This window comes from Benincasa hispida, unplaced genomic scaffold (genome assembly GCF_027475165.1).
Source record: "Benincasa hispida cultivar pf3 unplaced genomic scaffold, pf3_genome.v1.1 HicScf1848, whole genome shotgun sequence".
In the NCBI taxonomy this organism is placed as follows: Eukaryota; Viridiplantae; Streptophyta; class Magnoliopsida; order Cucurbitales; family Cucurbitaceae; genus Benincasa; species Benincasa hispida.
Genome location: NW_028326240.1, coordinates 923796 through 947307, shown reverse-complemented (window position 1 = coordinate 947307; position 23512 = coordinate 923796). Strand labels below are relative to the sequence as shown.

Below are 23512 nucleotides of genomic sequence, written 5' to 3'. Positions count from 1 at the left end.
AAAGAGAGCCAATCAGTTTTTCGATAAAAGAGAACTAATCAGTTTTGCTTTCTTTAAAATGATAGTTTTACCTCATCTAGGAAGCTACGTTTAAGTTGATATTTTCATATGGCTAAGAGAACATGAGTTCAATCCAAGATACCTACCATAGTCCCTATTATTAATTGGTTTTAGATTTTTCCTTCTTTTTTTTTTTTGTTGAAAATAAATATTTGCCCTTGGGTTTTTTTTTTTTTTGTTTTGGGTAAAATATCAGTCTATTTATTTTAGCAGACTTATTGTATTCAGTGTATCAGAAATAATAAAATATCAGTCAACTATCGTGGTTTTTTCTCCCTGTTCTAGGGTTTGCCACGTAAAACTTTGTGTTTCTATTTTCTTCCTTTTTCATTATGGTATTAGAGCATGGCGATGAAACCCTAACTGTCATTGACGATAATCAACCACAATCTTCTTTAGAAGCCTCTGCAGAAGTAAGTGGATCCACCGGTGCTGGCATTACTGCCACAATACAGGTGGCTATGGAAGGTTATCTCCAGACCGTGTTACCCCATCTTCTTTAGCAGACTTCATTCACGGGTGCAACAGGGACAGCCCAGCGGAGATCCACCAGACGCACGCTAAGATTGGCTTCAGCCGGCCGACAAAAAACCACCTGACACAGTTAAATCTGGCGAAGTCAGATCACCACGCAGCCACTTGTTTTGATCTAGCCATCGTCGGTCATCCATGCTCGCGTCAGCCGCCGGTTTGTTCATCAGGCACAGTCATAAATGAAGCCAATCAAGCCGACCATGCCACTGACTTCCTTCGACCTACGCGACTGGATTCCTATTCGATTAAGCCAATCAACCCTTCAATTACCCTGGCTACTGTTCTTGGTGTTGGGAATGTTGTTCTAAATCTCCTTGTAATCTCGTAGTTTGTAAACTTTGTGTAAACTATTGTTGTTAATAAAACAAGTGTTATTTTACAAGCATATATTCAATTCAATAAACTAAGTTTCGAGGTTATTTCATGTAATTTAAACAAGTATGTAGAGACATACAAGTGGTTCTTGTTTAAATAATAACCTAAACAGTCTGTAGTAGATGGATAAGGTTTGGTACCTTATCCTAGTGACACTACGGATATGACCACTTCGTAGGTGTTACAAGTGTTGTAAAGTGCTACAAATGATCTAATCCTGATCATTCATGTGAAAATATGTGAGCGGAGGTATCCTATACAAAGAGTTTGTATAAGACCAGACCACAAAATGATTAGTCTCTTTATATAACGGTATTAATAATAGAGACTTACATTTCACTAGGATGAACATAGATGACATGACCTAAATCCTGAGTGAGTTGTGAACTCCTACTCTTGAAGGCGGTCATTTGATTTGTACGGGTGAAAGTGGCCAGATTTCCAACTCAACAAGCTTACCATTTTGGGAATTCATCTAACTGGGGAGCTGAAAATATAGTTACACAAGATGAAATTCAGTCCTTCCTCGATGTAAGGGCAAGTGATGGTGGAAAATGGTGTAAATAATTATGCATTCATTGTTCGTTCTTCATGCATCGCTGGTCATGCGTTGGACTAAGGAATATGCAATATTTGTTTGATGACCATGCGTTCCTGCCACAAGTTTTCTTGCTCTCTCGCTAACTATAACGAGATCGTAAGTTTCTCGGGTGATCCGAGGTCGAACTCAGGAACTTGTAGCTAAATGTTATGAAGTAAAGTCTTTGCATGAAGAATAAAAGAATATTGAAGGTTATGGGCTATGCGCTACTTCTACTCCTAACTAACAGATTAAGCAGTGGAAGTATGACTATGAGAGGTAGAGACACGACAATGATTAACGCGTAATAAGATGCATGGGAAAATAGATAAAATAGCGGGGATGACTTCCACATCACTAAGCTTGATCGCAAGGGTAACCCCAGGCAACGCAAGCTATGCGATTGTGCTACACACACATGACAAAGACACATGCGATGTGCGATAGTGTCGAGAGGCCTTATGTCTAAGTCTCTATTCTTACTCACGTTCTCTCACACATAAACAAGATGACCGCATACCACCATATCCTATCTATAGGGTGCATATGTTGTGTAATAGCAAACAGAGCTTGTCTCTAAGCCTCTATTCTTGCCTATGCGATCCAATCTGACTCTCTCAAGCCTAGATTTGGTCTTTAGACTACTTTCTCAAGTGTGCCTAAATGATGAATGATGCGCTCATAAGACAAGGTAATCACATAAACATGGTTGACATAAGATTATTCCTATCTCTAGGAACACTGCTTATTTTGTTTAATGCGTTCCACCACTTACCCTCTCGGGCAGTTAGCTACCGCTGATCAGCTCATAGAAAAACGTGGCTACAACATCTCACTAAGCAATTAGGATTTTCTCACAACACTCGCGCAACACACACCTCTCGGTGGCTTGCTACTTGTTTTATATGTCTATGCCGCATGATTAAGTATGCGATACTCGAGCAATCTTACTTAGTCTTTGCAGTGAAAGGAAAGGATGATAAGAAATGAAGATGGAATCGAAGGAAATAGAGAAATGCATTGATCACATAATGTATTAATCTCTTAAGACACAATGTAATACAATACAGAAATAGAAGACATATGGAGGGCCAGATGGGCAATGTCTTGCATCCATCAGATGTGTGTCAAGGCTGCCGTTGGTGCCATGGATGGGTGGCAGAGTAGTTTCTCTTGAGATCTACCTCCAACAGAGCTCCGGTCGTCACTCAGAATGGTAGGAGGAATGAAGAACTCTCAAGACTATCTTCTCACGCTTTCGTCTGGATCACAAGGATCTACCTGAAGGCAAAAACTCAGATGAATTGAAGTTGAGCTCTAAGGCTTCTATTTATACAGCTCGATTCACCGACAGCATTAATGGTCCTCCTCGGAAATTCTGCAACTAACAGCGTGATGGACCTGTTCTGAATCTCTACTGCTAACGGCATGGTAGGTGAAATGTTAACATCACCTTTTGATACTTCCGAGGTATGCGTTCATGCTTGGTTTCCGAAGTACCAACGCATTCCACCACCCTTGCGTTCATCCCTCTATTATGGTTATTATTTCGTAGCCGCAACCTTTATGCGATGGACGCATGCGGTTAATGGCCGCAACATCCTTGCGTCGAACGTATGCGAACAGGTAAGCGACGCCTCTGTGATGGCGAGATTCACCGCATGCAATCAATTCCTACGTTAGCTACAAAAATAGACATTTGGACGTAAAATAACGCATAATAGTGGGTTAGCCGAGATTTTCATTGCTGACCGACGCAAGCTCATTTTCTCATAAATTCTTAATACAATCATCGGATATTCTACTTAACAGCCCTCATAATTCTAAATAAAAGGCCTATAATAACTTGCATTTCTGTCCGTCATCAGCAAGTAGACAAATTGCTACCTTAAGGGTTGATTCCGGGTCTTGAACATAGTGACCACACGCTCTCCTGGCCCGAAAAGGACTTGGTCATAGTGGGACTATGACTTATTGTTCATTTGAGGAATTAGTGGTACTTAAAAAGTTAAATGTAACTACATGGGCAAAACGATATTTTGGTCCAGTTGTACTTATGAGCAATTTGTGAAGGGTCATCGCTTTGTTGATTGGTTATATCCAATGGACACAGAAACTTATCTGCAGTGTGAAGAGTACAACTGTCAGTCTTTAGTGGAGTGACCAGCAGTTAACGGATGTTGGGTAATTTAAATAAAGAGTTTAACTAATTATCTGTGTACCTTTAGAGCTTCAATCTACAAGTTCATAAGGTCCCCTCTGTAGCTCAACAGGGATTTAATTGATCATTAATTTTGGATTACTTTAAATTGTTCAAATTAATTAACGGAATTAATTATATATGATATAATTAATTAAATTGATTATATATGTTATATAATTAATATAATGTATTTGATACATTATAATTTAAGGTAATATGAGAGGAATTTGAAGATGATTCAAATACCAATTATATGAATGAGATTCATGTAATTAAATATAAATATGATTTATATTGAGAGGAATTAAATATTTGGATATGATCCAAATATCAATTATATGGATGAGATTCATATAAGTGAATTTAATATAAATGTGATTTAGATTAAATGTCATGTATTGTTGAGAGAAAATAAAATCTATAGTTTATGTTGTATTTGATGCAATATAAACTATAGGCTATATGTTATATTTAATATAACATATAGTGTATATATATAATAAAGTAGTTACTATATATATATATATTAATATTAATTTAATTGAAATTAATTAAAGGGAAGGAGCTATGACTCCCTCCTCTTATTCTCTCAATTTTTACATGGGATGATGATTAAGATGGTTGGAGATTTTTCATCTTCCTCCTCAATTGGCTTTGAGAGAAGAGTTCTCTCCAAGAAAAACTTTATAGAGAAGAAAAGTTTTTCTCTTCCCTCTCCTCCTCTCCATCTCTTGTAAGAGTATATTAGCATGCAATGGAAGCAACAAGGATCAATAAACATTCTAATTCATCAATTTTGGCTATAATAAAGCATGCACATACAATAATAAGAGGGTTTCAAGTCATACCTTTGTAGAATCTTTGGAATCTCAAATTCAACTGCAAATCTTCTTCAAATCTTGTTGTGAACCACCTCAAGGTCTTCCCTACTATTCTCTTGGAGTCTTTGATTGAGTTTTTAAATCCCCAATAAAGCCTCATGCCAGTAATTAGCTGGCAGAATTATGTAGTACATCGCAAGGTTCACAACAATCTGATAAGGCAGGAAACAAATTTGTAGAAGCAGGAAGTTTGGTAGAAGCAGCAAATAACTAACAAATAAACAAGACGCTTCTCCTATTTGTCCAATCTAGACACCGTAATTCACTTTGAAAAGAAATTGGTTGATTTAATTCTTCAGAGTAACCACCTCACTGCTAAATAACTCACTATTCTAGGACCATGTATCGTGATTGTACTTCTGTTTCTGCATAAGATTGAGGAATGGTGTACATGGTTAACATACTTCATAACTGGTGATACGGCAACCTTATCGCAACTATATTAACATTAACTTCTATATTCAAGTAGCCTAATGCAGTGGCATAGCACCGAACATTTTGATATTAAAATAGTTCTTTCACGTGAAAAAGAAAAAGAAAAATAATAAAGACTAGGAAATCCTAAGTTATGAGAAGCTGAACGTTAGCAAATTTGCAAGCATCTTCCCCTTGTGCAACGTGAATACTCCCCTTGTGCAACTTATATTATTAGTAATTTCTATCCCTCTACATACCTGAACCAAATCCTAGACACCAGGTAACTTTCCGTTGATTAATCTATGATAACTCTCCTCCATTATATTCTTGTGTAACCTCACTCACATCCAGTGATCCCATAAATTCAGTTCAGCTGCACAGATCCATGAATTTTTTTTAAAAAAAGTAAAGAGTGAAAAACAATCCAATATTTTCCAGATGTTTTCACCATCTTCATTATATTTGAGTTAACCATATCTCGAGGCCACTTAAGAAGATCTCGAAATATGATAACCTAATACTAAATTTACTGGGTTTGAATACCTCAAGATATAGTATTAATAATTGAGAGGCGGTGAAGTAGGGGGAAAAACAACACAAGCATGATAAATCAGAACTTCTTATATAGAGCATTGTAATCCATTTCCTACTTCTGTTCTTTCCAAACCTAACTAATAATAACAGAGGAAAAGTGCAGGGATGATCAAGTAGAATAAGTAAAAGATAAACTAATACGCATGCTTTATCATTGCAGAAGAACTCACTGAAAGGTGATCGCCCTTGTGATGCTTGCCTTTGTGAATATCCTTTGACTTCTTCTCTGAGAGAAAAAGGCAGGGCATTACAAAACTTTACTTCGGAAACCTATTTATAAAGTACTTCTTCACAATCCTGTTCATAATTAAAATAAGTAAAAGTTTACATCTGCATTTGCAATGACACTGCTGTAGAAAAACTGGAAAAGTAAAAACTCGTGTATTCAAATACTTACAGGATAATCTTCTTTCTTTAAACCACAACTTCCTTCCAAACATGAGTTTTGAGAAAAAGACAGAAAAGGTAGCAGAGAGAATAAATTTGAAGAATGTATAAAAATAAAAGGATTTTGATTTCTACACATAGTATGGACACCAGTTTAACATCAGAAAACCTAAACATCGAATTGAAGCAATTTGTGCGACACCATTAATACAAATTCAAATGAAATAACCAACGAAGAAAAAAACAACCACTCGACCACCTATGAGATAAAACATAATAATACCAAACATGAACCGTAACATGCATACTTCTGCAAATTGCCCATTCGAGTTTACCTGAGTGGCGTTTAGAGTGCTTGTGAGATTTCTTCTCCTTCCGCTTCTCTCTCTTATCACTCCTTCTGCTTTCCCTTTCCTCATCTTCTGCAGCTCTTGGTCTCTTGCTGCTCTTCTCGTCTGAACTTTTACAAGCAATAGCATTAACACAAAACGCAGCACAACCCACCATAGATTACTGGAGAATCCACCCGAAGAAAAGCAAAATTATAAAGTTCTCTAGAAGTACTGCTTCTATTTGGGAGAAGTTCTTGAAGATTGTTGAGTAACAACAGATTAAAAGAGGGGAAATGCATAGACAAAAGAAGAAAAGAACAGAAATGAGTACCTTCAGAAGATGAAGCCGCCTTTCTATGCTTCCTCTTCTCCTTGGATTTTCTTTCGCTTCCGCCCATAGCACAATTGAACAAAGATCGTGAATTGGATGATTCAAGCTTCGATGACCGATTTGCGATTTGGTCCACCGCCGTAGCATGCCGGTTAACAGAAGGGTTTTTTTAAGAAAAGTTTTTTTTTTTTTTTTTTTTTAAAAAAAAAAAAAAACTAAAAAAAGGGTATTATTATTGTAATTCGCTAATAGATTAATTAGCAGACTAAATAATTTTTTTGGAATAGAAACTGAGGCTCAATCATCATTATAAGTCACCCGGCCCCACATCATCTTTAGTCAACAACGTACATAATAATTTAACCAATTTCTCTCCGTGGGCGTCGATAGTTTAAAAAAGTGATTAAAATTAATGATGGTCATAGTATTACAACTTTCAAAAGAAATAGAGTTGTCTTTTAAATAAATGGCAAAATAACATCTCTTTTTAATATTGTAAACTTTTTTTTAAAAAAAAATTAGCCACAAAGTGCTATTATTCATTTTTATTTTATTTTATTTTTTATTTGAGTTTAACAGTTAGAAGTGAGAACTTTAACCAATGACCTTTTAATTGAAAATATATACCAAACTCAATTGATTTATGTTGATGCTCATAAGAAAATTGTTTTCTACTTATTTACTAAGGGTGTGTTTGGGGCAAGATTGTCCTAAGATATAGTCAACATTATCTCTAAATCCATATTTGATACAATATTTACTATCTTACATTCATCATTTTTTTTATTAATTGCTACAATGTTTACTATTTCCTTCTCAAACTAAAATAGTTTATAATTCAAACATATACTATTATAACCAAACTAAAATAATTTACATCCAAACACAAACTATTATAACCCAACTATAATAAGTTGACTATAATTGTCAACTTCTTGCTCGAACACCCCCTAAAGATTTTCCTTCCCAAATGTGTTTCAATAAAAAAATTACTTGTTGCTTATTTTAAAATTGATGTTTCACAATTTCTCTCTTTGAAATTATTATTAGGTAAAATAACAAATTGAAGTCTTAACACTTGTATCTATCTAATCCTTAAACTTTTAAAACTATAAAACTATAAATTTAGTCTCCAAACTTTAACACTTTTTAAAATTTCACAATCCAGTCAGACGTGAAATTAAAAATTAAAAGTTGAAACTTATATTTAATAGATGGATTAATTTTTAAAAATTTTGATTTTTTTTTAATGATGTGTTGAAGTTGAACCAAAAGAAATAGATTTAAGGGAGTAAATGGTAATTTTGAGCTTATTATTATCAGTTTCAAATTGCGGGTAGAAGAGTAGCGGAAGAGCAGAGTATAATGGTTATGGCGGGAGTTTGCCTCCATTTGATAAATCGATAAACAGAGTGAAAGTGTTGAGATTGTTTTCACTTTCAAAAATGTTGAATGGTTGGGTCCTTTCAGTCGTCTTCATCACCCTCCTCGTTTCTCTCTGCAATCCAAGAGGTGTTTCCGACATTAAAACTCTGGCTTTCTCTTCCCCTAATCATCCTCTCCATTTCTCTGAAACTCAGACTCAGACCCTCTTCACTTTCCTTTCAACTCTTCAATACGATTTCTATCGAGAATCCTGCCCCAATGCCGAGATCATTGTAAGGTCTGCCATGGCTCTCATTTACTCTCACCATCAAGATATCTCCGCTTCTCTACTTAGACTCTACTTTCACGACTGCTTCATCCAGGTATGTATCCATCAAATCACTTCTTCATTTCTTGATTCCCTTCTTGATTCCATCTCTCCGCTTCTTTTTTCTAACCTTCTTCTTTATTTTCTTTCTTTTTCCTTCATTTAGGGCTGCGATGCTTCCGTCCTATTGGATCCCATTTCAGGTGACGGAACTTATTCGAGTGAGAAGCAGGCTATTCCCAATTTGACTTTAAAGGGTTTCGATGAGATTGATCAAATCAAGGAGGAGCTTGAAAGGGTTTGCCCACGCATTGTTTCTTGTGCCGATATCCTTTCCCTTGCTACTAGAGATGCCGTCGTTCTGGTAAATATACATATCACACTGTCTTCTTCTCCACCCCCCCTTTCTTTTCATTTCTTGTAATTCTCTGTACTGATTGATTGTGGGGTTTCTGAGGTATTGATGATGCGATTGCTTTTCTCAGCTTAGAAATTAGGAATAGAATGTAGTTTTTTTCTCAGCTATTGTGTTTTGATTCGACTAAAATGATTTGGCAATTAGGCTGGTGGCCCTTTCTATCCAGTTTTCACCGGCAGGCGAGACAGCACGAGGGCATACTTTGAAGAAGCAATGGCGGAACTGCCACGACCCGACGACAACATCAATCGTACTCTTTATCTATTTGCGACTAGAGGATTTGATGAAAGAGATATGGTCAGTCTTTTAGGTATGCTAAAATTATCTCTTCCCTCGAACTCATTCACAAATCACAATTAGTCTCAGTGGTTATCCTTTTGGCTTTTGAAGGAGCGCACAACATTGGGAAGATTGGGTGTCAGTTCATTCTGAATCGTCTTTATAACTTCTCTGGAACCAGCCTACCAGATCCATCAATTGACCCTGAGTTCCTGAACCTGATGAGATTCAAGTGCCAAGAGAGAGAGAACAACAACAATGGCAATCAAGATCAAGTGTCTCCAGCATCATCCCCAATTTCAGAGGCATCAGTAGAGAAGCTAAGGAGGTCTACATTGGGCATGTCGTACTTTCAAGAATTGTCGCCTTCGTTGTCGTCAGAGGGAGGTTTCAACACTCATTACTATAAGAGCTTGTTGAGTGGGAGAGGATTGTTGTATGCTGATCAGCAACTAATGGCCAACGAGAAGACGGGAAGACTGGTAAAGGGCTATGCTTCCGATGATGGCTCTACCTTTCGCATGGACTTTGCAAGGGCTATGGTGAAGCTATCGGTTCTTGATGTTCTAACTGGTTCTCAAGGTCAAATTCGTGAGAGGTGCGGGCACTAAACCGCAACAACATATTTTTGTTTGAGTTGTTCTTTAGTATCATTGCTCTGTTTTCATTCTTGAACAAAGTTGGATATGTTTTACAACTTGTTTGGAAGTTGGCTGATGTTAATATCAGAAATGTGTATAATAGAAATTTTTCAACAATGGAACCAATAATAACCATGTTCTTCCTGCCTAATATATGGCGACTATATATATATTGAATTTGGGAAATATATGAATGGATTAAACAGATACCACTAGAAAAAATATGGACCCATACAAATCCTAGTAGCATTAAATAATCAGATTTAATTTAATATATAGAACAAGCATCAAATTTGTTTGCATACGTAGGTTCAAGTAGTGATATAGAGGAGAAAGATATAGAGAAACAAATTTAATGTAGAGGAGAAAGCCTAACAAATTTAATATAGAGGAGAGAGCCTCTTTGGGGTATTCCCTCATCAACAATGGTTCAAGTTCAACAAACCTCTTCCTTAATATTACATTCTACTGAAATTCTTCAATATCTGTTTAGCGTGTGTAGCCTATCAAGATTCTATAACCATCAATTAGGGCTCTTTAAAAAAATGATAATATGTGCACCTTTAAAACTATTTGCAAAAATAGAAACCTTCTTTTCTTTATTGAGTTCTCTCTAAAACAAATCAAGTTAGGTTGCATCTCTTTAAGAGACGCATAACTCACAATCTTAATTGACATTCGTATTAAGATTATGGTTGGTTGCATCTCTACTAGCATGGCTTGTCTTTTAGTATTTGGATCATCAAGAAATGTAACCTTATATTTGTTACATTTTTCAAGGAGATGAAATCCAATAAAGAGGATAAAAATAATATATTTGCAAATTGTTTAAAAATTGCTACCGATTTTACTTTGTTTTCTTCCCAGGAGCTCTGAGGATATGGAGCATTCAAGCTTTAATTATTATAAAGTTTGGGTGTAAAAGATATGCTATCACATGAAAGAATATAGAAAAAATAATCAAGGTAAAATCTCAAGATCTTAGAAACAAGAAAAGAAATAAAGTAAATATACTCATATACCCCTGTGTTATAAATACTTGGAATCGTATTAACAATCGTATTAACACGTAAAAATGTTGGATTGCAATTTCTTAAATACAATTTCTACAGACGATACTTCTATGTCAAAACCAAAACTTTGACCCCCATAAAGCACATAAAGATACCCTTTCGGAGATAAAGGCGATGGAAGAAGTCGAGATACCTCGGGAAATTCTGATGTGGGCGGTGAAGGCATGTCCTTCTTCATGGAGTAGTATACATCAGCGACGAGAAGCCAAATAAGGTCGGGATCCATAGATGCAAGACCTCCAAGCGCATTCAAAGATGCTTCCCTAAGCCCCACAACACCAGTAAAGGCTACACCTGCTACTATGCCACTGACCTTCTTCAGAACTACTTCCAATGCCGATGCACTTCTTCTGTTTCTAGATAGATCAGCAATCATATTGAGCAGTGCGACCTGAACTTTCAAATTGGAACTTTCAGCAACCGAGTCCTCTGATGATATAGATGCTTTTCGATAGGGAAGTTGTAGTACTGCCTTCTCTTCTCTCATGTTTTGTTTCCTTAGAAATGGAGTAGTCAGAAGCTTCCAAAAATGAGATCCATCTGTGTGGAAACGTCGTGTGAAGAAATCTCCTCCACAGATTTGTACTGAACTGCTTATCACATTTAAACATCTTCGTGCAGCCTGCGAAAGTTGCATTGATTACTATTTCCAGATCAATAAACATTAAATATGAAAGGAGGCAGCAGGCCAGCAGCATAATCTAAAATTAACTAGATTTATTTGTTGTTTGTTCGAGTTTATGTAGGTCAGAGGCAATTTGAACAAAAAGACAACTAAAATCCTAAAAATCGTCATCCTGAGTTGCATGAATTAAGAAATACAACAATTGCTCGAGTAAAAACTAGATCAAACACTGGGGAAAAAGACATGTGGACAGATGATAACTCACCACTGGATTTTTGTTCTGAATGCAAGCAACCAAAAAGGGCCATATTTTATTCATAGCGGGAAGCAACCTATTCTCATCCGACCCCTCAGAAGTATCCAAAGTGTCCAGAAGTCGATAAAAGGAATGTGAGTGCAATGTTTCCTCAATTGCTTCCTTGATATCATTCTCGTGCTTATAGGCTTCTTCGACTTTTGCCAATGCAACAACGCCATACTATGCAAACAATTTATTGAAATGATTTTTTTCATTATAATCAAATTTAAGCCAAAAAAAAAAAAAAAAAAAAAAAAAAAAAAATCAGTCTAGCAAGATTTCATGCGTTAGGTGAATTCAATCACCAAAAAAGGGTTGAGGTGAAGAGGAATCGTTATATAGCATCGAAGTGATATGAGAGAGACAGAAGCCACAACATAAACTCAGAAATTCATAATGATGATTAGATCAAAACATTTTGTGCCCATTATATACCCTAAACTCTAAACCCTATAAAAATAAAAATGATGGTGATGATGATTACACAAAACATGATCGTGTAAAATTCGCACTGAGGACGTGAAATAATTCTTGGCAACATTCTCAGACAGAAAATGGCCATGAAAAGATCTCTCACTAACAAGCGAATCCAGTTCTTAGCTCGAAGCCTCGAATATAGACAATCTTGGGAAAATGTACGAGATATTGTGAAATTGAGGAGCACAACGGGAACACGGATATGAAGAAAATATAATATAATATAATAATATATTTATATAATAAATGTAGGAGATGTTCTTCTTCATTTTTTATCTTTCTAATCTTCTGACTCTTCTGATCTTTATATAATCAATCTTCTCGTGATTTTTCATCTCACTTGTTACAAAAAATTTGAATGAAAAAAGGAAGAGAAAGGAAGACAGGCGCTCGCCTTCATGTATGATGAAGGCGCAGCAAGGTGACAAAAGGCGCAACCAGGCTGTAGGTGCTCGCCCTAGCTGTCTGTAAGGCGCAATGGCTCAAGGTCGCCTCGCCTCTCGTCTTAGGCGTGCGCCTTGGGTCGCCTCGAAAACATTGACCGTGACACAGAGCACCTAGACTGTAATTAGATTCCCTCCAAACTTCAACGTGTGTGAACAGAGAACCTGGAAGGTATACAATGTGCATAAGCTAAATAACTGCTACATTTCCTAGAATAGTTAGATCAACATGGCTTGTAGTAAATTTCTGTACTGCCTTTTTATCTCTCATTTCAGGTAGCTGAGTATGAAGTGTTTAATCAAGCCCTTAAGATTGGGGAAAAAAAAAGCACCCTATTAGGCTTTACAAGTAGTAATGCAACAGGATCGAGACATGGGTCGACTTTATCTACCAAAGAGGCATACCTCGACAATATCCAAGGCCACCAAGCATGTTGCTTGATTCTGTGAAGCTAGGAGAGGTATAGCAGTCACAATGCACGAACCAGCAATTGATCCAACTGTTCGTCTATATCTTCTGGAATCATTGAACTTGAACAAAATATTTTCCCACTCTACAAACAATAAATTAACCTTTAAATAGTTCTGTTTGATTCAGCCTAACATTTCATAGTACTTCAATATTAGAAACATCTTATATAATCTAGATTAAGTTTGTCCTCCTATGACATTGCACAATGACAACTTTGCCATGTTGATTAATTCATTCTCTTAATATCCAGCACTGTTTCCCTTGCAAGAACAGAGGAATTGAATGGAGCATACTATTACATCTAGATTGCCAGGAAGAACACCAGCTCTGTGCCTTGCGAGTTCATCCAATTCCTTCATTCACAGTTGATAATTTAATTTCGTTTAACAGTTAAACATTTAATACTCAGCATGTTACAGTTTAGAACTAAAAGCCTCAACTTTATATCACCAAGATCAGAGGTTCAACATTTCAAGGCCGATCTAATATCAAAATCTATGAGGCAAACTTATGTCATCATCATAATATGGAACTACTTAACCAAGAAGAATCACCTGATTCCAGTGAAGATATATTTATGTCATCATCATAACAGGATCTTGATACTCCTCCAAGTTTGAATTCTGCCTGCTTTCCTTCATTAGAGATTAAAGACTTGACATGATTAATATATGATGCTGCTTTACTAGGCAGGGAATTAGATTCATGCTTTGATACTCTGGCAATCTCTGCTACTGCCTGGAGAAAAAAAATTTCATAATAATATAAAAACATGAACAGTTTGGTTTTACCTCACAAAAAATCCTCAAATTGACGAGAGACAAATTAGGAGATCCTCCCCCCACCCAAAGGAGTCCAAAAACTCACCAAAGAGCTCAATGAGCAAAGATATTCAAAGAACGATCATAATACCTAAAATCTTACAGCAATGCAAAGGACCAGATACCTTTCAACAGACAGTCATATTAATTATTGTAAACCTTAATACAAAGTGGATATGCATAATTCAGAAGTAACCTTTAAGAAGGGACCAGTTAGATTGGGGTGCTGATGTCTTCCAAGAATCTCAAGTTCCGATGATACTGTATGCATCTGCAATAGTTCAGTGCATCAGACTTCCAACCCATTCAGACCGAGTCAAAGACAAGTAGATAACCACACGTCCACACATATAAGAAATGTATAAAATTTTCGTTCTAAGCGGCCATCAAGAATGTAAAAATGGAAAACTATGACCACAGAGCCATATGCATTCTTTCTGTACAGATCACAGGCGCTCCCTCAATTAGTAAGCCCATAAAATCCTGTATAATGAATTAGGTTGTTAAAGGATGTTAATTGGCATACAGGTTCTTCCAACAGAGGCAAAATCTCATGAGCTATTCCAATATAGGAAAGGATAGCAGCAAGAACATTTGGCACATGCGGATTGAGATCCAAATGACGTAACTGCCTACATATTGAATCAATCACATAATCTGCATTTTCCAAAACCAAGTTTCGAACCTGCAAAAAGATCATATTTGCAACTGATCATAAAAAGACTCGAGAACCATAGTAAAATATGTGTTCACATTATCTTACCGTTGGGTAACCAGATGAAGAAGAAAGAACATGTAAGACAGCATCGGAGGTGCTTCTAACTTCCACATTTGAGGAAATAAGATTCTCAAGCAGCAAATAAAGTGATGAATGAAGAAATCCAGAAGAAGAAAAATCTTTTCCAAGGCACATACTAAAAATACCTATTCCTTCAATTATAACCTGTTCAAGAGAAGAAGTTGCAGTTTAAATAGAGTGTCAAATCACCATATGGCCAAGAAAAACATCCACAACTATGCATATAGGTTTTGAATTTTGAGCTTACCTGATGCAGCATAGCAGTGTCTCTGAAGAAATGTAAGCTAATGTCTTCTTCACCAACAGGATGCATCGGGGAAGATTTATGTTGTATAGGAAGGTCCCATATCTCAGGAGATAGGTATTCATGCAAGATTCTACCAATACAATCAATTAACTGTGATCTAACTTTTTCCAGGGAAATTTTCCATCTAGCTTCATTGGCTGGGGCACATTCATAGTCATTGGTAACCTTCCTGTGCATTCTTGCTCTCTGAAACGTACTTGAGAAGTAATCTACTGAATATTCTGAAACACCAAATATCATCTCATTCAGAATACATACAGCAGTGCTTGCCTGGCGCACTAACAGTCCTGAACCAGTCCTCCTGTACCAATCTTCCCAGTTTTCTTCACTGTATTCTTTCTTACGAAGCTCAGAAACCAGTTTTTGCAAGTTTCCCAATGGGATATCAATGGTAACCGACAAACTACCTTCACCTTTGCTATCTGGTAATAAGAAAGCATATGCGATAAGGACAAAACACAAGAATAGAAGAGCTAAATAATCAAAGGAATGGTTTCAAACCTGATGCCACAGACAAACCAACAAGTCGGAGAACTCCTCCAAGAGCTTCATAAAGTTTCTGACTGCCAACACCATTAAACCATGGGGGCATGCGAGGAAGCACATGATCACATTGCTGTATACCTTTCTCCTGAACCATTGTGAGCTCTGAAACTGCAGGTGAGGCAGTATTCATGATGGAAAGGCAATCACTGATGAAATTAGTTCCAACTTTTAACTCAGTAAGAGAGTGCAGATATCCTAGAGATGATGGCCTTGCTGAAAGAAATTTTCCAATAGAACTGGCGTAAACTGAATTTTGATTTAGACAAACAGCAAATACATCTAGAAAGCGAACTGCAGTTACCTATACATTCAACAACCAATACAAAATTAATATGGTATTAACGACATAAAAACCAGTGAATGAGAGATTAAAGAGCAAAAGGACAAAAAATCCAGGGGAATAACCAAAATATAAAATCATGCAGTGCCAAGATTAAATATCAATAGCAGAATTTGACAGGGCGAGGTAAAAAATAGCTATGAACTCACTGTCTCCCTATTTTCAGACATTGCTCATTATTAACCCAAAGTGAAATTAGACAGGAAAAAGATCTTCATAGTTATGATCCAAAAACATGCAATCAACCATGCGAAGTATCTTCATATTTTGAAACTATGGTTGAAGCCACAGAATTTAAAGACATTATCAAATAAATTTTCAAGCAATAATGCAGCGTCATACTTGATAATTCATCTACATCTGTGTGTTATAGATTGAACATGATGTAATAAAGTAAATGTAAATAATCATGTCTGTTAAAACATCAGAGAGAAGCTCATACTGGAGAGTGGATAAAATGATCTATAATGAGCTGAGGCCCAGAATAATATCCCACTACAAGTAACTGTCGTGCATGTGATAGAGCAAACTTCTCATCACTTCCAAGAACCACATTTGGAAGCTTTTCAACCAACCTAGATTTAATGGGGGAGAAGTTAGCTTTACAATATGTCCAAGAAACTCTAGTAATCTGTAGCTTTATATATCAAGATAAGAACCTCACAAAAATTTTGGCAATCTCATGCTGCAATTCATGGTTTCCAGTTATCCAGAATAAATATTCAAGGAACTCCTGTGCAGTGAATGAAACATCCTCAGATTCATCAATAGCCAAAGCACACAGGCACTCCTGCATCGACAGACAGGATATGTTATAAATTAAACATTGTAAGCAAGTTTAAAAATTTTTCACAACGTATAAAATGATCAAGATCCACAACCAAGTATAACATTTTCTAGTTGAATCAATAGACTGCATGGGTACGCATAAAAAATTTGCTAACAATATCCAGCATATTCCTTGAGTATGTTGCATTTCAAGCAGCTCCAAGATCACATAATCGTATGTTCATCGAGGAATTAAATATGCGTTTGAACACATAATGAGGACGTTCCCAAAGCTATTAGATTATAGACATAAACATGATATCTTTTACAACAGAAGAATAAAGAAAAGAAGTGATGATCTTTTCTCCCATTAGTTTCTAATCGATAGCCTCCACTCAATTGAAAGTTGTAAAATGAGGATAGATCCAGGTTAACAAAAATAGGCCAGGAAAACTGAAACAAGAGAAACCTAAATTCCGATATCACGTCACGTCATATCGATGTCGTCAAATATGGAAAATCTTAAAATAACCTATTACTGTCCATAGTCGTCAGAACCAATCTTAAAGCTACCATGTCTTTGAAGATCCTAACAGGGAGAGGAAAATGTATTTTTTTTTTAAGACAACAATATTCTTGAAACACAGGACTTTTTTCTGTTTGCTTCCCTTTCATCTTCCATGATAAAAGAGTTTCATAATGTTGCTTCCTTTTTATCTTTGGAAATTGGGAATCTTTTTAGTAACCGCCTGAGGCTGGACCACCAAGTCTTCTTTCTGTGAACTTGTGTTTATATGATTGCAAGAAAAAAAATACGTAAAACCTAGTATCACTTTAATATTTGAAACCCAATAAATAAATAATTGATTGCATTGCATTCAATAAGAAGAGCATGAAGTTCAAATTATTGAAAAACAATCAATTTCAGTTTTGAGGCAAAGAACTATCAATCTTGCTTATAGCCATTTTAATCCAGCATTGGTCAACCTTCGAGGTCTTGCCCTTTAATTGAAACCCAAGGGAAGGGATCGCACTTGGTTAGAGGGGAGATTATCGAGAGACCAATCGACAAGAGCGGTCTAGAGATTGGGAATCTAAGGTTATGTAACAAAGCCTTGTTGACCAAATGGTTGTGCCGTTTCTCCTCGGAGCACAACTCCTTTTAACATAGGATCATTGTTAATTTGTTAGTAGACATGGCTCCCATCCTTTGAATGGTTGACAGTGGGGTTTAAAGGTACTCACCAAAGCTTGTGGAAGGATATTTCAATGGAGCTCCCTTGGTGGGGGAAGGGAGGTATACATATTTTTGGAAAAATAATAGGGTGGGGAGAGATCTCTTTATGCCTTATTTCCTAGACTTGATCATTTGTCTTCCCTCAAAAACCACTTTGTTGTTGACTTCCTTGTGTGGTATGGGAGCTCGTGTTCTTTTTCTTTCGAGATTCGTCACTCTATTTTCAATAGGGAAGTGACGAATGTGGCTTCTTTTCTTTTGCTCAAGGGCCACTCTTTTTAGGCGTGGGAAAAGGGATGTGAGGGTTTGGAGCCCCAATCCTTTCAAGGGGTTTCGTGCAAGTCTTTTTTCATAGCCTGGTTAATCCCTCTCCCTTAGTAGAGTCGGTTTTTTCGGTTCTTTGGAGGATTAAGACCCCTAGGAAAGTGAGGTCCTTTACTTGGAGTGTTTTACATGGTCGTGCTAACACGATGGACCAGCTTGTGAGGAAGTTGCCCTCGCTAGTTGGTCCTTTCTATTGTATGCTTTGTCAGAAGACGAAGGAAGATCTCAATCATATTCTCTGGTATTGTGAGTCTGCAAGTTCCGTTTGGGACTTATTCTTTCAAACATTTGGCATATTGTATGCTTGTAGTTGTCACAGGAACACTAGTATTATGATCGAGGAGCTCCTTTTCAATCTGCCTCATGGGGAGAAGGGTCGCTTTTTATGGTTTGCAGGTGTTTGTTGGATCTTATAGGTTTTGTAGGTGGAAAGGAACCCTAGTGAATTTTAGTCAAGACTTTGATTTCAAAGACCTTTTGTAACAAACTATTCTATAGGCATTTTTTTTACATAGTTGGAGTCCCTTTTGTAAAAGGTCTCTTTTTTATGTGTTTGGTTTTTTATATGCCCTTCTATTCTTTCATCTTGAGAAAAGTCGTCTTTTTTAATAAATAAATAAATAATTTTTTTCAATAAAATGAAACTCTTACATTTTCATTTCACTTTTCACTCACTTCACTCTAGGTTTTCAGGTCCCACATATATGAAAAAGAATTTTATATGATAAATTTAAAAAATGCAACAAATTTAACAAAATATAACCAATACTTTAAATACATCAACAAGAGACATCTGACTCCCTAAATAAATTGATAACAAAAGTAGGTAGTGGCAGTTCCTTTTGCTCACCAAAAGCATCAATCTACTCTTCGTTAGTGTACAGCTGCACCTTGACAGTAGTCCTTTTATGGCAGCCAGGATGCCCAGTCTAACCTTTTTTACCAGATGCGTACAAATCTAACAAGCACCAAGAGAAGTTAGTTCGGCAAACACATCAGCAGTTATAAGAGCTATAAAAGATATTTGTCATGTATTGAAGTATTGAAGGATTCGATACATAATATTCAAGAACTTACAGATGGAAATGTTGCACTTAATAGTTTATCCACACGTGTTGAAGTTTCTGCAACCCATTCCTTCGTACGATCCACATGAAAAGATTTGTTCCCCTTGAGATAGTCAGCACTCATCTTCTCCTTTGAACCAGATTCATAAGTAGTTTTCTTCACCACCTCAGAAGATGAAGATTCTTCTACCTCTATACTCCCACCTCGGACTTTATCAGGCAATTGACGGAGTTCCTCAAGAATATATTGTGCCTTTTTACCCTTCTCCATAATAATTTCAGATTCAAAATCCATAAACATAACAAGGCTAGATTTATTAGCATCATCCTCGAGGACTATCATTAGATATTCAGCCAAGCCCCTAATTGCTTGGTTTGTGGCTTCTGTATTCCCAGCAGCCCCACTTAACGATGTTTTAGAGGTCCGCAAAACTTTAGAAAATTGACTGACAACACCAGGCAAGAAGAAGGCCAATGCATCAGCTGTTCCAACCTGCAAAAGAATAGGATTGATAATCTAAACCAATCGAACATCCATCTTCAAGATTATTATTTACTACCACGGAAATAATATGGAGAATTCTTTGAGTATCAAAACAGGGAACTTCCCTCTTCGAGCAAATAAATAAAAAAGTGACTGGGGATTACAGGTTTTCAATAATGTTGATTTTTGGCCTAAAATATATACATGTACGCTAAAGTAAATCAGCTATGAGGCTCCACACGCACATAGAATAACCTCAGCAATTCGTTATTGATAAATTATTGCTTTAACTTGAACCAGGTTTTCCATGTGTAAGATACATCAAACAATATAAGATCGGTAGGGATGACTTTATCCTCATTTCTTATTTTAAGCAGTCCAATCAAGAGGTAGAGCCTCTCAAATCTTTATCTCAGGAAGAAGACTCAGTCTCTGTGGGTGAAGATCATGCTACATATGACCTAAAACCCATATACCTCCAATCAAGAATTTACTCTAAGTCATGACAGGTAGCCCATTTGTACATAGTTAATCAAAAGTTAAATATTTACCTTTGCTACAAGTACACGAAGGGTCATAAAGGCTTCAATACGAAGTTTGGAACTTCCATGATGTCCTCGTGCAGCCTCAATATCTGCAGCCTTTTCACAGACTCATGAACAAATAGAAAGATTTGGGCAAAATAAATGCTAGAAAACAATGGAAAATCATTGAAAGCATGCTTTTTCATACTCTGAGAAGAAGTGACAGCCAGTGTCCAACAGCAGCTGAAGCAGTTTCACTCCGGAGAAATTCAAGCAAGCATTCATTTGGCTTCGACTCTTCTGAACGCAAATCAAGATGACCTTGAAATTCTCTGTTTTCTGCAAGTGCTGGAGAACAAGATATTTGTTTACACGAGCATGCATCATCTGAGCACGGGTATAAATTCATAAAGATTGCCTTGAAACACTTGATAACTCCTTCACGGAATTCTTCTGATGCCTCAAGGGGAGATAACAGAGCTCCACATGTTAACTTTTTCAGCACTACAACCATCTGCATTATCACATCATCATAATTAGGCCAAATAACTAATTCAGAAAATGGATATATTAAAAGTCTTTAAAGGCCATTCACAGAATGACAGAATACAGCACAAATAGGCCAATGAACCTATATTTCTTTTATTTACTTTGTCTGCATCAGAAAATTTATATCTTTTGAGGACAATGGCTATAAACATTTAACACAACCCTGAGTTAAATGCAAGGGATCTAAGAGATAAATGAGAACCTAATTACCTTATCACACTCATTTGTGTCATAAGTCAACTATATCCAATAATAAATCAACTCACCTTATCAAGCACATTCATGTCATAAGTCAACTACGCTCGTAAATAATAAATCTCAACCCCAGCACGATGAAAAATAACATAAGATTATATCAAGAAGATATTAGATACTATAGTTCCAGGGGCATATTTTGGAGGAAGAATACGTAAATTGAAATGCAATAAACATCAAATCTCCACAAGAGCTGTTTCACAAAAATTATTCTCGTGAGTATAAATATATTTAATTGAGTTTAGTTGATTGAAACTAATTAGTGTCGCAAGCAACAAGCATCACTCTAAGAACAGCTCCTTACACTACAAGGATAATAAACATTTAAGAAATAAAAGGAAATGAATGAGGCACATCTCAAGTCTAATGGTATTTTCAAATTAGACCACCTGCTCCACAGATCCTAAATGGCACTTCTTCAGAAGTTCTTCAAGACACTGAAGCACACCTTCTGCCACACCGTCACTCACTCTATGAGGCAGACCATGAGTAACAGACATCATAATGGTATCTCCAGAATCAACCTTCTGCTGAGATCTATCCACAACAGCTGCATCCAATAGCAGCAGTAGCGGGAACAGTGCATAACTGAAAATAGAAAAAAACTAAACTATCAGGTAGGGTTGCATGAAGATTCAAACGGACTAAAATTACAAGTAGTCAACAAAAGTAGATAATCTTTTTATTTCATGCTTTTAATTTCCAGCGCATGTATAAAGAGATGGTAAAGTTTTGAGAACTCGCTTCATTACCCAAAAAATATTTAAATGGATAAAAAAAACTTATAGACATCATATCGATTATCTTCTTAGCCCAGTTTTCCAATGCCCTTCCAAGATTTTTCCAAATTTTCCATGAAGTTGATTGATAAGCAATGGAACCTGTCAATTACGATTACGGTTCAAAGGCTAAAATATATTCTTCGTCCCTGAACTATAACTATATTTTCAAGTAAGTTCTTGAATGAATTGTGGTGGAATGCTTAATTGTGTGAATGCTGAGAGTTCGAATGGAACACGCAATTAGATCAACATATAAAACGAACGTGCAGTTAAAGAAATATAACATATAGAATTTCCACAAGATAAGATAAGCTTACTCAAAGCAAGGTTGCAGAGAAGTGGTGGGTGTTTTTCGAAGCAACTTGAACATTGAATGTATTGAGGAAGAATGTTTCTTGGGCTGTTGGAGAAGCTGTAGCAGCTCCAAGCAATATGGTTTGAGCTCTGCAAACACTCCACTTCTCTGAAATCCTTCATTTGATTCTTCCAGTTTTTCTTCCTCGCTTAAAGAATTTGTATAAGCTATCTCCATCTTCAACAGCACGGGAGAAGAAGAAGAAAAACCGTGAAACCCAAACAAACAAAACAGTTATATTAGAAACTGAAATGAAGCAAGCGATCAGTTGCAGAACGTAATAAGAATTCGTTTGAAGGTGAAGAGGTAGATGTCGTAAAACATCTCCAGAGAGCACGAGAAGACCCGCTAAACTGTACGATGGTTCCCTTTTTGTTTCTTTCCTTCCTTCCCCATCATCCATCGTACGGTGATGCCGAACTAGGAATCTTGGGCTGGGCTAAAGATGATAGCGATGCCCCGTAATCTTGCTACGGCCCAATCATTCCCTTCGGACCTTTTTCATCGATTGGATGATGAAGTGTGATCCATCAATTAAGTTTATGGATTTTTACTTTGTCCATATATTTTCATAAATATCTTTAAATTTGTTTTTTTTTTTCAAAATAGTCTTTTAGTATTATTTTGGACCGTTTTACCTTTTTCTATATTTATTTATATTCGTTATATATATATATATATATATATATATATATATATATATATATTTCCTATTGTCGAAGCTATTTTAATGATGGGAGAGAAAATGCATTTAATATAGTTTTTCTCATTTATCAATTGAAGAGAGAAATGCATTTATTTTAATTTTTTCTATTTTCCAATTTGAAAAAAAAATGCATATATCAATTTAATATAGTTTTTCTTATTTATCAATTGGAGAGAGATGCATTTATTTTATTTTTTTTTCTATTTTTCAATTTGGAAAAAAAAAGTATTTAATGAAATTTTATTTTCGATTTACGTTGGTTTTCACACATCAATTTATTGGTTTATTTTTTACGGATTAATGATTATTTTAAATATACTTTGGAACATTTTGACGGATTTATGATTATTTTAAATATACCTTAGAATATTTTGTTTGGTATTTGAAAATATTCTAACAAATATATGAAATATACTACAGTTTATAAATTAGAGATTGACTCAATGCTCGACATAAATTACAGTATAAACCAATATATGAAATATACCACAATATATAAATCTTCATAAATTTCATTTACACCACAATATATATA

General features: G+C 36.0%; 2 protein-coding genes and 1 long non-coding RNA gene across 8 annotated transcripts; 1 reads left to right on the top strand and 2 right to left on the bottom strand.

Annotated features, from left to right (window-relative positions):
- Nucleotides 1–4718: 4718 nt before the first annotated feature.
- On the bottom strand, nucleotides 4719–6928 carry LOC150030523 (uncharacterized). Of its 4 annotated transcripts, XR_016526718.1 has the most exons (4): nucleotides 6695–6928; nucleotides 6367–6486; nucleotides 5815–5870; nucleotides 4719–4998 (listed from the first exon to the last, which is right to left on the bottom strand). It is a non-coding gene; the product is annotated as an uncharacterized LOC150030523 (long non-coding RNA). The 4 variants fall into 4 exon arrangements; XR_016526716.1 differs by lacking the exon at nucleotides 4719–4998 and having other exon boundaries at nucleotides 5654–5941; XR_016526717.1 differs by lacking the exon at nucleotides 4719–4998 and having other exon boundaries at nucleotides 5654–5870.
- Nucleotides 6929–8011: 1083 nt separating this feature from the next.
- LOC120078614 (putative Peroxidase 48) lies at nucleotides 8012–9876 on the top strand. Its single transcript, XM_039032900.2, has 4 exons — nucleotides 8012–8442; nucleotides 8554–8751; nucleotides 8950–9115; nucleotides 9196–9876. The coding sequence occupies exons 1-4, from the start codon at nucleotides 8140–8142 to the stop codon at nucleotides 9693–9695; spliced, it is 1167 nt and encodes a 388-aa protein (XP_038888828.1). The 5' UTR covers nucleotides 8012–8139; the 3' UTR covers nucleotides 9696–9876.
- Nucleotides 9877–10725: 849 nt separating this feature from the next.
- LOC120077473 (ARM repeat superfamily protein) lies at nucleotides 10726–22659 on the bottom strand. 3 transcript variants are annotated; one of them, XM_039031352.2, is made up of 17 exons: nucleotides 22234–22659; nucleotides 21524–21722; nucleotides 20539–20844; nucleotides 20358–20447; nucleotides 19333–19815; nucleotides 19106–19213; nucleotides 16586–16716; nucleotides 16369–16501; nucleotides 15542–15887; nucleotides 14981–15462; nucleotides 14698–14877; nucleotides 14461–14619; nucleotides 14131–14205; nucleotides 13668–13851; nucleotides 13047–13195; nucleotides 11689–11901; nucleotides 10726–11420 (listed from the first exon to the last, which is right to left on the bottom strand). In XM_039031352.2, the coding sequence occupies exons 1-17, from the start codon at nucleotides 22446–22448 to the stop codon at nucleotides 10788–10790; spliced, it is 4086 nt and encodes a 1361-aa protein (XP_038887280.1). In that variant the 5' UTR covers nucleotides 22449–22659; the 3' UTR covers nucleotides 10726–10787. The 3 variants fall into 3 exon arrangements, with proteins under 3 accessions (XP_038887280.1, XP_038887281.1, XP_038887282.1); XM_039031353.2 differs by having other exon boundaries at nucleotides 20358–20440; nucleotides 22234–22641; XM_039031354.2 differs by lacking the exons at nucleotides 10726–11420; nucleotides 11689–11901 and adding an exon at nucleotides 12402–12806 and having other exon boundaries at nucleotides 22234–22656.
- Between the last annotated feature and the right edge of the window lie 853 nt (nucleotides 22660–23512).